The sequence below is a fragment of the Leptopilina boulardi genome, unplaced genomic scaffold (assembly GCF_019393585.1).
Source record: "Leptopilina boulardi isolate dan_hultmark-lab unplaced genomic scaffold, ZJU_Lbou_2.1 LbouV2_137, whole genome shotgun sequence".
NCBI classification, from domain to species: domain Eukaryota; kingdom Metazoa; phylum Arthropoda; class Insecta; order Hymenoptera; family Figitidae; genus Leptopilina; species Leptopilina boulardi.
This window is the reverse complement of record NW_026137682.1, coordinates 2,423,151-2,437,715: the sequence shown is the minus strand read 5'-3', so window position 1 is coordinate 2,437,715 and position 14,565 is coordinate 2,423,151. Positions and strand designations below refer to the sequence as shown.

General features: G+C 26.5%; 3 protein-coding genes across 9 annotated transcripts; 1 reads left to right on the top strand and 2 right to left on the bottom strand.

Moving 5' to 3' along the window:
• Positions 1-8: 8 nt before the first annotated feature.
• LOC127291470 (ubiquitin-like modifier-activating enzyme 5) lies at positions 9-2,071 on the top strand. The gene is made up of 6 exons (XM_051320635.1): positions 9-259; positions 461-596; positions 770-966; positions 1,050-1,236; positions 1,328-1,661; positions 1,759-2,071. Exons 1-6 carry the CDS (start codon positions 120-122, stop codon positions 1,932-1,934), a joined length of 1,170 nt encoding a protein of 389 aa, XP_051176592.1. The 5' UTR covers positions 9-119; the 3' UTR covers positions 1,935-2,071.
• On the bottom strand, positions 1,992-3,700 carry LOC127291469 (actin-related protein 6). The gene is made up of 3 exons (XM_051320634.1): positions 3,449-3,700; positions 2,258-3,229; positions 1,992-2,189 (listed from the first exon to the last, which is right to left on the bottom strand). The coding sequence occupies exons 1-3, from the start codon at positions 3,520-3,522 to the stop codon at positions 2,060-2,062; spliced, it is 1,176 nt and encodes a 391-aa protein (XP_051176591.1). The 5' UTR covers positions 3,523-3,700; the 3' UTR covers positions 1,992-2,059.
• Positions 3,701-5,638: 1,938 nt separating this feature from the next.
• On the bottom strand, positions 5,639-14,325 carry LOC127291465 (casein kinase II subunit alpha). 7 transcript variants are annotated; one of them, XM_051320620.1, is made up of 8 exons: positions 14,165-14,325; positions 11,901-12,141; positions 11,650-11,761; positions 11,268-11,480; positions 10,979-11,173; positions 10,544-10,895; positions 10,238-10,331; positions 5,639-8,536 (listed from the first exon to the last, which is right to left on the bottom strand). In XM_051320620.1, exons 2-7 carry the CDS (start codon positions 11,993-11,995, stop codon positions 10,246-10,248), a joined length of 1,053 nt encoding a protein of 350 aa, XP_051176577.1. In that variant the 5' UTR covers positions 11,996-12,141; positions 14,165-14,325; the 3' UTR covers positions 5,639-8,536; positions 10,238-10,245. The 7 variants fall into 7 exon arrangements, with proteins under 7 accessions (XP_051176577.1, XP_051176576.1, XP_051176582.1 ...); XM_051320619.1 differs by having other exon boundaries at positions 13,927-14,171; XM_051320625.1 differs by lacking the exon at positions 14,165-14,325 and adding an exon at positions 13,927-14,125 and having other exon boundaries at positions 10,254-10,331.
• Positions 14,326-14,565: the final 240 nt, after the last annotated feature.

The following is a 14,565-nucleotide window of genomic DNA, read 5'->3' as shown; positions in this document are numbered from 1 at the left end:
TTATAGATATAGGTCACGTGACATAACCTCTACTAGAAACAACTGTCACAATTTTGACATATGGGAAAATTTGTGTACATGTAATATTAAAATTGTTTATAAATACTGTTATATTAATAATGGATAATATACAAAAAATGGAGGAGCGTATAAAAGAATTGGAAAAACAAATTGCTGAATTTAAATCGAAAAATGTTGAATTTTCTAGAGACAAAGTTGAACAAATGTCAAGTGAAGTAGTCGACACTAATCCATATAGGTGATTGTCTTTTCTTTTAATTATTTAAAAACTTTTTAAAAATATTTTTACTTATTAAATTATTATTATTTAAATGATAATTTAATAATTTTAAATTTAAATTATTTTTCAAAATTATTGAATTTTTATTCCACAGTAACAAACACTGTTATTATTACATTTTATTGTGTAATTCTCTATAATTTGTAATATTTTTTTCAGTCGTTTAATGGCGTTACAACGAATGGGTATTGTTAAAGATTATGAGAGAATTCGAAACATGACAATTGCAATTGTAGGTGTTGGTGGAGTTGGAAGTGTAACAGCCGAAATGCTTACAAGATGCGGTATTGGAAAGGTAAAATAAATAAATAAATATATTAGAAATCATTTAGAGAATGAAACATGTCAGGTCATTAATTAAACAATTAATTAAATATTAATTAATTATCGTAATTACTATTCATTTAATTATCTATAATTAAGAAAACACTTCTAAACTATAATGAATCTTTTGAAATTATTTTAAAGCTGGTACTTTTCGATTATGACAAAGTGGAATTAGCAAATATGAATAGACTTTTCTTTCAACCACATCAAGTTGGTCAGAGCAAAGTAGATGCAGCGGCTAAAACTCTGAGATTTATTAATCCTGATGTACAAATTGATACACACAATTATAATATAACACTTGTTGATCATTTCCAACAATTTATGGATACAATAAGGTAGAATTTAATCGATTTTCAATGAATAAGTAAATTTTATTCTAACTTTATTTTTAACATTATTATTTAATATTGCCCCATAGCACTTCGAGTCTATCGAAAGGACATGTTGATCTTGTTTTGAGTTGTGTCGATAATTTTGAAGCTCGAATGGCCATAAACACAGCATGCAATGAACTCAATCAAAAATGGTTTGAAAGTGGAGTTTCCGAAAATGCCGTTTCCGGTCACATTCAATTTATCATTCCCGGAGAAACTGCATGCTTTGCGGTGTGTATTTTCTAATTTTTTTTCCATTTCAAAGTTTTCCATAAATTTAATAAAGATTTATTTATAATTTCATTTTTTTTTTTAACAATAGTGTGCACCACCATTGATAGTTGCATCCAGTATAGATGAAAAAACACTAAAACGAGATGGTGTTTGTGCAGCTTCACTTCCAACAACAATGGGAATTGTTGCCGGATTTCTTGTTCAAAATGCTTTGAAATTTTTACTCAATTTTGGAACAGTCTCAAATTATTTGGGCTACAATGCAATGCAAGATTTTTTCCCTAGCATGACATTGAGACCAAATGAAAATTGCGATGATAAATATTGTCAACAACGACAGAGAGAATATTTGACAAAACCAAAAGTGGAACAGTGCGAGGAATGCTTGGAAGACACTCCATTACACGAAGACAATGAATGGGGTAAAAAAATATTTTTTTAAAAATTATTTCATGTTTGCTTTTTCTTCATCATATTTAAAAAAAAACGGTAAATTAATGAGAGAATATTTTTGTAAAGGTATTTGTCTGGTTGATGAAACAGAACCAGAGACGGAGGAAAAACAACCAATTATTTTAGGTACCGGTTTACGATCGGCTTATACACTTCCAACTTCTGAAATTGAAACTGCACAAGAACAACTTTCTGACGGTCCAAGTTTAGAAGAACTTATGGAACAAATGAAATCTATATGAATATTTTTTTTGTCAATTTAAAAAAAAATGGGAGAAATTTTTTTTTAAAAAGAAAACTTATTTTTTGATTTTTACATTGTTGATGTATTTTTTTTTTATATAAAAAAATCATTAAAATATAAAAACTATGTATCAAATCGTTCGAAGCAAATATTGTGACCCTCTTCATCGTATTCCTCTCGAGTTACCAAAAAACTGGAGAATGTTGGATCCTTGCTGAGTAATTTTCCACCTTCCCAGGCATAAGTCATTGGACTGAAAATGGAATTATTACATTTTTTTTTCTTGGTTTTTCAAAGTTATTTAAAGTTTCTTTTACTTACTCTTCGGCTAGCATGACATTAACTGGATACTCAATGGGAGCAAGACTTCTGACTTCCTTAAAAATTCTCTCCTGAAATCCGGGGAATTTTGCACTTCCACCAGTGAGAATAATATTTGACAATAAATGCGGCCAAGCCTCTTCTTCACATGCCTTTAAACAATCAATAATAGCTTCTGGAATTCCCATTTGTCGAATTCCAACATCCGATGGATGAAAGAGAATTTCAGGTATCGAAAATCGTTCATTGCCCAAGCGAAGAGTTTGTTGTTCACTTTCAACACTTGGATCTTGAAGAAATCCACGACGCAATGAAGTGAAATCTGGTAAAACATAATCCTTGACTATTGTATTTGTACTGCCTTTTAATTTTGCAATTTCCATATCTTTATAAAAGTCCTGTGAAATAAAACACGAATCCTCTTTCACTTGATTAATCACATAAGTCTCGTCCATAACGTGTAATTGACGATAGGATAATATTTCTTTTAAATGATTTGTAAGTAGTTTTCCACCCACGTCAATACGTCGAATTCCTTCCTTCATTTTTGTATCGTTAACATAGGGAACAATATGAGTAAAACTATAACCACAATCAACGACAATGCAACATTTTGAATTGGGATATTTTTGCTTATAATTATAACACGATAAACTGACGGCATTAATTCTCAGGAGACTGTGACAATCAAATTCTTCGAAGAAAATTTCTTCAAGTGCTTCTTGATTAGAGGGAAAATTAAATGGTGGTTCGGTAAATATTACTGATGTTTGATTTAAATTCACTGGACAACATTCTTTTGAAAATATATAGTCCCAGACAGTTTTTTGTACATCCCAATTGATGAGGTAGCCTTTTTGAAAAGGAAGAATATAAAATAAACCCGAAGCATCACGGCATTCGTCTATTTGATTTCCAACAAATGGTCGGCGTCTTTCACTTTTTGCTTTCATTATACAGTTTGGTATTAATCTGAAAAAAATAGAAGAATGCAAAAGTTTTTGATAATTTATTAATAAAGAAACAAAAATTAATTTTTCAATTTAATATTCTTTTATATGAATAGGCATAAGAGTGAATTTATAGCATTTCAGTGAAATTATATTTAATGGATTTAAAAACAGATAAAAAAGACAAATAATATTAGTGAATACAATAAATTAATGGTAATTAATTATATTTCTTTCTTACTTTGTTTTCTCTGTTGATAAACCGGCTTTTGCATAACAACCTCCATTGTCCAATACAAAAGTATTAGTAGCCATTTTTTAAAAACAATAATATCTTTCAATAAATATTTACACAATTATAATTACAATTCATTAGATTCTCACATTAAAAATCATTATAATTTACTTTTTAAATATTACAATTCGTATACAATTGTTGACATAACAACTAACCTTAAAATCATTTCCTTCAGGTAAACATAAAGTCTAATTCACATTTTAGGTTAAAAATTAGCCTTTACTTATCATTTTAGTCCGCGAAATTTAAAATCAAAGCAATGTAAAATTTTTATTACGTTTTCAAAATTTTAATATATCAAAAAACAATTACTTATATAGATATACTTTTTAAAATTATTGAATAATTTTTAAAATATTTTACTGTTTTAAAAATCTTTTAACGTATTTAAAATTTAAAGTGTTTAAAGTTTGAAGATTATTAAAGATACTAAATTTTTAAAAAGCATTTTAAGCTTTATAAAAATGATTTCAAATTATATTTAATTAATTCTTTAAACAATTATATAAAAACAATATTAAGTACAAGTTTATTATTTATCAATTTCTTATTTATGTTATATTATGCGTATTTGTTATTTAATATTTCATAATTAATTTACTTTAATTTATTTTTAAGTAAACTAATTAATTTCAATTTAAAAAACATAATGTAATTATAATACAGTACATAATTATAATTAAAAATTGTATTTAAAATTAATTTATATTTCAAAATAAGGATCAATTCTAATTTAGTAATTAAAATTCAATAAACATAACTAATTGATTTTAATGGAATTTAAGAAAAAATATTTATTTATCAATTGACAACACCAATGGAAAGAAGAGAAACGAACTTATCTTTTTTTTTCTTTAATATAAACGAAATTGTATTTGTTTTTTTTATCATCCTATACAGCATTGTTAAATTATTATTGATACAACTATTTTTGACATAATGAAAATGATTAAAATTTTCTTGCACATGCATAAGTGATCGCATATGCAGAAAATTCCATATTTTTTCTTTTTTTTTATTTTCGTTTAAAAATGTGTTTTTTTTTTTTTTTTTTTGTTCCTCACTTGCAGAACTCTATAATAATAGCGTCTTCCCTTCGATCGTGTGTATTTCATTATATAAACTCAACTATACGTGATTTGTTTCATTGCATATATAATTATGTAATTTGAAAAGCAGAATGCGCGCAATTGTAATAAATTTTATTGTCTTATCATTCACCCAAAAATTGCTATAGATCACTAATTTTTATTTAATTTGAATATTATTCTCTCGATTTTAAAAATTTACGCAGTATTGTGAGTTCTATGAGATGTTTATTATATCAATAGATTTTTACGATATTGTGTTTTTAAAATTAAAAGAAAAAAAAAGTGGTATCTCTCTTTTACAATCATTCATTCATCGATACAATATAATATATATATTATTACGAGAAAATTATAAAAAAAACTCATGGCACGTGTTCGTTTTTCTGTTTTTTTTTTTTTGTCTAAATTTTCGCTTCAATTCTAAATCTTTTTTTTTCTATCAATAATATTCTCTCATAAAAACACGTTGAGATTTTTTAAATATATATATAAGAAACAAACACGCAAGACAAATTTTTTTTTCGAAGCACCAAAAAAAAATTTTTTCACTCAAAATTCGAGAAAAATTACTCACTCTCTCTCTCTCTTACTTTCTTTCTTTCTGAAATCACTGCACTGCAAAAGATTACAAAAAAGAACAAAAAAAAAATTGCCCTTTTTTCCTCTTTATATAACATAAACTATTTTTTTTTTATTATATTCATATTATTACTATTGTTTTTCATATTTTTCATTTAAAAACTTTTGATCTTTCTATGTTTCTTTATTTGTTCCAGTTATTCGTGTTCGCTTCATTTAGACATTAATAATTTTTTTTTCTTTATTATAAAACTAAACTAGATTATTATAAACTTAACGTACAAATTGAGGAGGAATGGGGGGGGGGCTCGTGATAATAATTATATTATTATTCATATTATTATTATAATTATTGTTGACAGAATAAGAAACGTTTGTGCCGTTCTTGCCTTCATTTATAATAATGAAAAAATGTAGGATACATTGAAAAAATTCCAATCACATTATTTGACAAAATATGTCCATTATAATATTGTGTTTAATGTATGTATGATTGTGTATTTATGTGGTGTATAAGGAATATTCACAAAAGTTGAATGGAGAATAAATATAATCGCGTTTAATTACACGTAATAATATATATTATAAATAATAATTTTTTCATAAATCGATTTATCACTCACAATAAAACAGGAGAACAAGACCATTTACTTTTCTCGTTTTTCTTTCTTTTTTTTTTTTAATTTAATTATTTATATTTATCAATATTTTGTTTAATTACCTTATTACATATATACGTATATTTTGAAAATAAAATATATCTATTTATGTCGCATATATATGTATGTATAATATATATATTTACGTTTATAAAATCCTGAAATATACAAAGTTGAGGCAAGAACGGCGCCAGGGATCAAAAGGGAAGCGAATATTTTTTGCTATATATAAGCCAGCATCAGAGAATTCTGCCATTTTGTCAAGTTATCTGTGTGTGTGTGTGTGTTTTTTCAATTTTTTTTTTTTTAATATCCGAACTCTACTCGATTTGTCACACTTAATTTTTTTTTTTTTTTTTTTTTTTTTTAATGTAAGTAATCAATTAATTAAAAATCAATATAAATATTAATAATATAATTTTATTATCAATATAAATATTAATTGAATTAAATAATTAACTTTCTTTTTCTAAAAACTAAATTGAATTTTTTACGGGTATAAATTTTGGACACTCGAGTAGAACACGGTCGGATTATTATTTTGTACAAGCACTCGTCTTCTCGATAAATGCATTGAAAATGAGCGGTGAGCTGGCCAAACATGCATGCAAAATTATTTAATTGATTAATTTATATATAATATAAAAAAGAATAACACATAAGAAAAAAGAAAAGGGATTGTATTCATATTTAGCCAGCGCGCCGAATCAAAATGTACATTTCTTTTCATCTTGATATAATAAAATGACCTAATCTAGTATGTATATCGGTAATACTTATAGAATTATTTAGGCTTCGCTATTGCCAAGTATTTGGGGGCCTTGGATTTTATTCGATCGCCTCGTACACTAGACAACACATTTTTCTTTTTTTTCTTTTTTATTCTTTAACTCGAAACTATATTGTCAAAATAATAGAGACAAAATATATATAATTATATAAAATACTAAACAAAATTCATAATTATCGATAAATAACATCGTTAATTTTTTAATTATCAAATGATAACAATTTATGGTAAATAAAAAAAAATTTTTCACTAATAAATATCAAATGATAAATTTCATTGTTGATATAAAATTATAAACATTTATTTATACTATTGTTATCAAATGATACACATATTTTGAATTCATATAATAATTATCCAGTAAACACCGTTAATTTATATAAATATAATAATACAAATGATATAAACCTTCAAATCCAATATGGTCATTAAATAATGAAAAAAATATCGTAAAATTTTCTTTTAAGAAACATGTTCTTGTGTTTCGATCGTGAATATATTGTATCATGAAAAAAAAAACACGTTTTCGCCAAAATTAATACAAAATAAAATTGTAAAACCTCAAACTAAAAGACAATTATTTATAAAAAAAAAAAGTGGGAATTACATTGTCCACATTAAATTGTAGTTTAGAAATTTTTTGAATTTAATTTAATTTCAATAATCGATTTAAATCATTAAATTTGACAATCGTTTCACGAGAAATTTTTAATTTTTATCTAAATGCAATTTTAATTATTTGAAAGTGTTGTTTTTGACTTTATTTTTACAAAATCGTCTTCTAATTAAAGAAGTAATAGTAAAATAAATAATTCTTTAAAAACAAAACAAAAAAAAAAAAAAAAAAAACGGAAAACGAGGACCGACCGAGATTGAAAGCGTTCATTGCCAAAATGCATCATAGGAATTCACAAAGCACAAAGAGTACTTGGCTATAACAAACGTTTTTATTCAGCTATCATTGTGGTATCAGTTATAAATGAACATTTTTCTTTTTTTTTCTTTTATTATCGTTAAATATACTAAACTGAGTGTCCTAGTGTATGCGTTATACACGCGTGTTCACGTGTTCTCATGTAAAATGTGTGGTTTTCTATTTTGTTTCTTTCTTTTCTTTTTTTTTACTTTTCCTTTTTTTCATTTTTTTTTTAATTCTCTTTCGGTCAGCATCTCCCGACTTACTAATTATTATTATTATTATTATTTATTATTAAAAAACCACGATCATCTGCAAGATGAGACAGGAACCAGACACAATTTCATCATCATTATCGTGTACGCATACAATAATTTACACGACAATAATGATGATGACGATGATGTTGTTGTTGTTGTTGTTAGTAGTAAAAGTCCCAAAAAAATTTCTATTTTATGTCGCGTGTCAAGAAATAAAAATGATTCGCATTCAATGAAAATGTGATGCGTATCATCAAATTTTTTTAACGCAACAGCAAACAACATAATAGTATCAAATAGTAGGACAAAATTCACATCTAAAATCATTAATATTATTATTTTATTCGTCGGATATTCTAAGTACGTTACGATCCTCGTGTTGTTGTTGTTGTTGTGACATAAAGTTCCCGTGAAACGATAGGCGAAGCAAGATAACTCAGTCTTAATTGAAAGATCGATAAAACCGATATTACAAACCAGAATTTTGTCGATGGCGAGAATGGTTACAACCTTGACGATATCATGCATCAACCGGCGATGTGTTGTCATCTTAAGAAGTAGCTTGGGACATAATCTCTCATTCCCGTACGCTGATTTTATAAGAGTTGTTGAGATTAAGTTTGGGGTGTCGAAATTTCTTCTAAGACATTCATTACGCCACCCCCAAACCCTTCTGTATTTCCTAATCCAGCTGTACCAGGAACCGGCATATTGCCCAACGCTAAACCACGATCATCTACAAGACAGTTGATATTTATATATAAAAAAAATTTGTTTTCCCAAGAAAAATATCGTTCAGCTAGTTTTAAGACACATTTTTCTTTCTTTTTTAAATATAAAATAATAAATAAAACAATTTTTCTTTCACTGAAAAAGAGTAGGCGAAAAAACATCTATTTTTCTTCAGTGAAAATAAATTAAAATAAAAATAAACTCATTTTTTCTTTCCTTAATTCTCAATATTTGTTTAAATTTATTGTATTAATTGTGATTATAATTTGAAATTTCATTTTTTTTTGTGCTAAAAACGAGAATTTAGAATTGGAAATTTACTAAATTAAATGAAAAACGTTGATTCGATATTCAGAATGCAGCGTTGGTGTTGCTCATAATTGATTATGAACAAAAGAATAGAAATAATGAAAGATAATTAATTGTCACAATGTAAATGAAAATAAGAACAAATTGAAACAAATATTTCAAAACTATATTTTAACTTTAAAATGTTGAATATTAAAAATAATTGTCTTATAAAATTAAAAATTCGTTGAAGAAATTATAAAAAATAAATGTGTGTATGTAAATTTTTTTTCTACTTCTATATATACATAACTGCAATATTTAAATAACTACACAAAAATAGGTGCGGTATGAATTATATGAATATTAATAATAATTTAATAATGAAAAGCCTCAATTAATAATTATGCTTTTAATTTACTTTCATTAATAAAACTTAAATTTAATGATTGGATGTGTGATTTTAAATGAAGCTAAAATGATAAAATATTTTTAACATAAGTTGCAGTACATCTCAGAGTATCTCCATCTCTTATTTATGTCTCTCTTTCTCCATACAAATTTCAAAGTTGAAAAAGATGATTCCAGAGAAAAAGTCGTGTTTTTTCAGTGTAAAATATCTCCAACATATTTCTTTTTGATAAATAACAAGGATAATTATTAATGCGATGCGAATAATTAAAGACGATGCTTCCAAATAGTTCAAAAAAAATTTTCTCCAAACAAATTTCCATCAGGTTCAAAACATAATTTCTTTAAAAATAAAATTTATTAAATCAATAAAGTTGAATGTTTTGGATAAACAATCAATTTAATATTATATGATTATTTTGCACGAAAGATATAGAATAAATTTTTTAATAAATATTCTCAGGTCAAGTAATAGTTTTCATTTTTTATCTAAGTAATTATAACTGATAAAAATAATTTTTTTATTTATAGAAATATTATTTTTTATTGAAACATAATTTTTTTGTTAACTAAACAAAATTTTAATAAACTAAAATTTTTTTTTTTTTTTTTTGTTTACTAAAATCAAATTTCTGTTGACTAAAAATAATTTCCTTTAACTAAAAAAATATTTTTTTTTTTTAACTGAAATGCAATTTTTTTTAACAATAAAAACAAATTTTTTAAAAAAATTGTAAAATTTGCCTTTATTTGAAAAATTTAACGAGTTATCAGTGTGTTACTAAATAACTTTATTTCCATCATACTTTTCAAAATAATACTTTTTATTTACACGAGAATATAAAAAGTAACGACTTATTTTCTAGTTGAAAACAACTATTATTTTCTAAAGCTAAAAACAAGAATCCCTTTAACTTATAAAAAGAACCTTATAAACACGCTGAACATTTTGGAGCAGTAATCCTTAATTATAATGATAAAGGTAAATAATGGATGTTGACATTACCTGGTCCGCTACTCACCTACAGGCAAAGAGCCTGTCATGGGAGTAGGTGACGAAGAAACCATTGGTAGCCGACCTTGCTCTTTAACTATTGGATCTGAAGATGAGAAAAAAACAGTCGTAATTAATTTATGTTAATAAATAAGGATTTATAAATTTTTTAAATATTACAAATATTATTTATTTAAAAGAAATTTTAAATAAGAAAAGAAGGATAAAATTTACGTTTGTAAAAAAATCTGCAAACGTAGATTTCAATTATTATTATTATTATTATTATTATTATTATTAAAAATGTGTGTAACTTACAAAAATAAGGATGTTCCATTGCTTCACGCGCAGTGAGTCTCTCATAGTGATCGTAACGTAGAAGCTTGTCTAAAAAATCGAGGCTCTCGGGATACACCAAATGCTGATTTTCCGAGTGTACAAAGCGCTCCCAACGTTTACGCGAATGTCGTCCAAGTATATCATTAAAACGTGGATCGAGCTCGATATGATATTTGTCAAGATACTCGAAAAGCTCCTCTGTGCCAAGAACTTTGGCGATCCTGACTAATTGATCATAATTATCGTGACCGTGAAAAAAGGGTTCTTTCCTAAAGATCATACTTGCTAGCATACAACCTAATGACCACATATCCAATGAATAGTCGTACATCTGTAAATTTAAAAAATGTAAATTAATAAATAAATCAAAATTAGACACTTTTTAATCATCTACAAACTTTTGACAAAACAAACCTGATAATCTACTAATAGTTCTGGCCCTTTAAAGTATCGAGATGCAACTCGAACGTTATATTCTTGTCCCGGATGATAAAATTCAGCGAGACCCCAGTCAATTAGTCGTAGCTTTCGATTCTCGTGATCGATCATCACATTATGTGGCTTCACGTCCCTGTGCATTATGCCCATACTATGGCAATAGTCCAATGCCTATAAAATTCAATTCATTGTTTTTAATACCCCAAAAAACAATTTTTTTTTTTTTTATTATGAAAAATATTTTTGACCAAAAAAAAAACCTTACTTTTAATAATTCATAGAGGTAGTATCTTATATCGTAATCTGTCAATGTCTGGTAAAGCTGTTTAAAATCTGTGTTGTTGACATGTTCAAATATCAATGCTGGTGTCCTTGAAACTGGATCTTTAACAACTGCTTGAAGCGTAATAATGTTGGTCCCGCCTCTAAGATTTTCTAGGATTTTAATCTCCCTCTTAATCTTCTTCTTTTTAACCGGCTGTAAACACAAATTAACAAAAATGAAATCTCAAAAAAAAAAAAAAAAAAGGAAAAAATTAGTTAATTTTTAACAAAAAACAGAATAAAAGTAAAATTCAGGTAAATTTAGTGATAAAGATCGTTTTTTACTTATTTACAAAACTATATGTAAAATAAAACATGCAAACCTTTAATATTTTGACAACACATTTTTCATTATTTGTGATATTGATAGCCTCAAAAACTTCACTATATTTTCCGCGTCCGAGCTTTCTCACAAGTTGGTAATCATCTTGTTGTCTGTAAAACAAAAAAAAAAAAATTTATCATTTTTCTTGAAAAAATACATTTTGATAATATTTGACAATGATTTTATATTTATTTTAATAACTTGTATATATAATTAAAATATGATAATTTTGTCAAAAAATTTTCTTACCCCCAGTCAACGACATACGACTCATAATCCCAATAATCTCTGGATTTGTGTGAATTAACGTCAGTATAAACCCTTGCTCTACTTGGAAGCGCCATTCTTTCGAGACAATATCTGTTAATTTTATTTGTCTTGCTTCCACCACTGGCCACAATGTCTCGATCAACTAATGAAAATGAACGACCAGTAACAAATTTGTCTCCTCTACTCACCCAACTACCAACATAAGTGTGTAGCAATAAACCTAAAACAAAAAAAACAAAAATCAATTTACTTTCTTTTCGGTTCAATACATATATTTTAAATATTTAAAAATCATTTGTACCCTTAAAATTTAGAATTTCGATAAATACTTTTGTATATTTCTCGCAAATGATCTTATTTAATCAAAATAATATCAACTATGACATTATTAAACGACGAAAAAATGTATGAAGTAAATACTTCTTTATTTTAAGACATTTTTAATAGAGAGAAGATGTCTTTTTAATTTTGTGGCCTATTGGCTTATATTTATTTAATTACATCAAAATTTGACGCGTTTCGACACAGATGATTTATCTTGCTTTGTTTTTTCTGATGAGGATACAGAATACTGTGTCGAAACGTGTTAAATTTTGATGTAATTAAATAAATATAAGCCAATAGGCCACAAAATTAAAAAGACATCTTCTCTCTATTATTAAACGACAATTTAACAAACCATCACTGAAGGTTACAAAAGACAAAAGTAATGTGTTAAAATAACAAATTTTCAAATTTCAAAAACAATATTTATATTTACAATAGGTAATTGATAATGTAAACAGACTTTCAAGACTATGAAAATTATTACAAACAAACAAAAAACAAATAAATATACAATAACACGGACAAAGCTCATATAATAAAAATAATTCACCAGAAATGACAAAAAGCCATTGGCTAAAAAATTCAAATATCTCAATAAGCTTTTTATCAAATTTGGTAAATCTCAAATTTTTTTTTTTTTTCATAAATTTTGAAGCTTTTTTCTTCTTTTTCTCCTCAAATAATCGATATTTTAAACAAACTCTCATACTTTTCACATCTATTCAAATATGTGTCTTTCAATAATTCTCATATACAGCAAATTAATATCTAAAAGCAAAAGAATTATGAGAAAATAAATCAAATTTCAAAACACATTTCTAATAAAGCTAAAAATAGAAGTGAATTTGTCTACTTGAATTCCTAGAAACGTGACATTACGAGTCTATATTATCATAAAGCTGAGTTCTCATATAAAAAATTTTAATCAGGATGTAAATTCGATTACAATAAGCAAGAACAAATATAAAATTGATGAAATTAAAATTTTAAAGTTCTCCTAAATAATACTACCAAATGATTGGACTGGTCTATCTATATATCTCTCTCTCATGCCACAAGGTACAAGAATAATATATTTTACGCTATTATAATAGTATACAAACATAATTCAACTAAAGAGATGAAATCACCTTGGATATGAAAAATTACCAAGTAAACAAAGACTACCTCGTGGAGGGACGCGCAGAATGCAAAAGATACTGAATTTGAACAGGGTCAGCGCTGTGGGCGGACGACTAACAGAATTAAGGTTAGGAACTCGGGGTGCAAAAGAATGAAATATAAATCAAGCGTTCAGGTTAATTTTTCAATGCAACGAATAAAATCAAAAGATTTATAATAAATGCAAAACGTTTTGTATATTGATGGATGGAGGAATTTAAAATTTTGTAATTAGTAATAAAGGGATTCTTGAGAATTGAAGATTCGAGCTTCGGGACGGGCAGTGGCCAGATGAACTGCGCGCTAGGGTACCTTGTGTCTAGCCATTGGGAACAACAATAAATTTAATTCTACATGCAAATTATGCTTTTACAATAATATTTTTTTAAAAAAATTAATTTTTCAACTATGGAACATATGCACGCACACGCATGAGAATTCGCGCACACACGATCAGGAAAAATCACACGCCAGCACACTGTTGGACGGATTGATATGGTTTCAATTTTGGCCTCACCTAAAGCATTCCGGGCCCGTATCGTTAACAGTTTAATCTTGCTGATTTACTAAACTTCTTCACAAACTTGAAAAATTATTCTAAACGACACTTGGACCCGCGGGAACCCGTTAAACTCAATTTTTGCGGGCGGCCGGCTTCTCTATGAGAAGATGTCCAAGATGGCAGCCGGCGAACCCGCCGCGAACTATTTTTTTAATAGAGTCCAACTAGATTTATTTCACTCGTTTCATCTTACCTTGTGCACGTGAATTATGAAGATTTATTTTAAGGAAAATTTCAAACTTTACACTTTTTTCAGAAATTGTAAAATAAACTAGAAAAATGACAAGTCACAATCTAAAATAAGGTGATGAGATATGATTACTTTTAGGTTATGTTCACATTTTCTAAATTGGATTAAACTTTTTTCACAAATAACATACACGTGTATAATATTAATAAATTTCGATTAATTGATAATAATGGGAATTATTAATTTGAAAAAAATGATAAAATTTGTTGTCAATTTATTTGAAAATATCATTATAATAAGTAAATTTTGAAAATACCCGGTATTGATGATTAGTAGCTTTGAATGAAATAATTTATTTTCGACCAATCAGAATTGTTTCATTAAAAAAAAAATTTTGTCCAAGA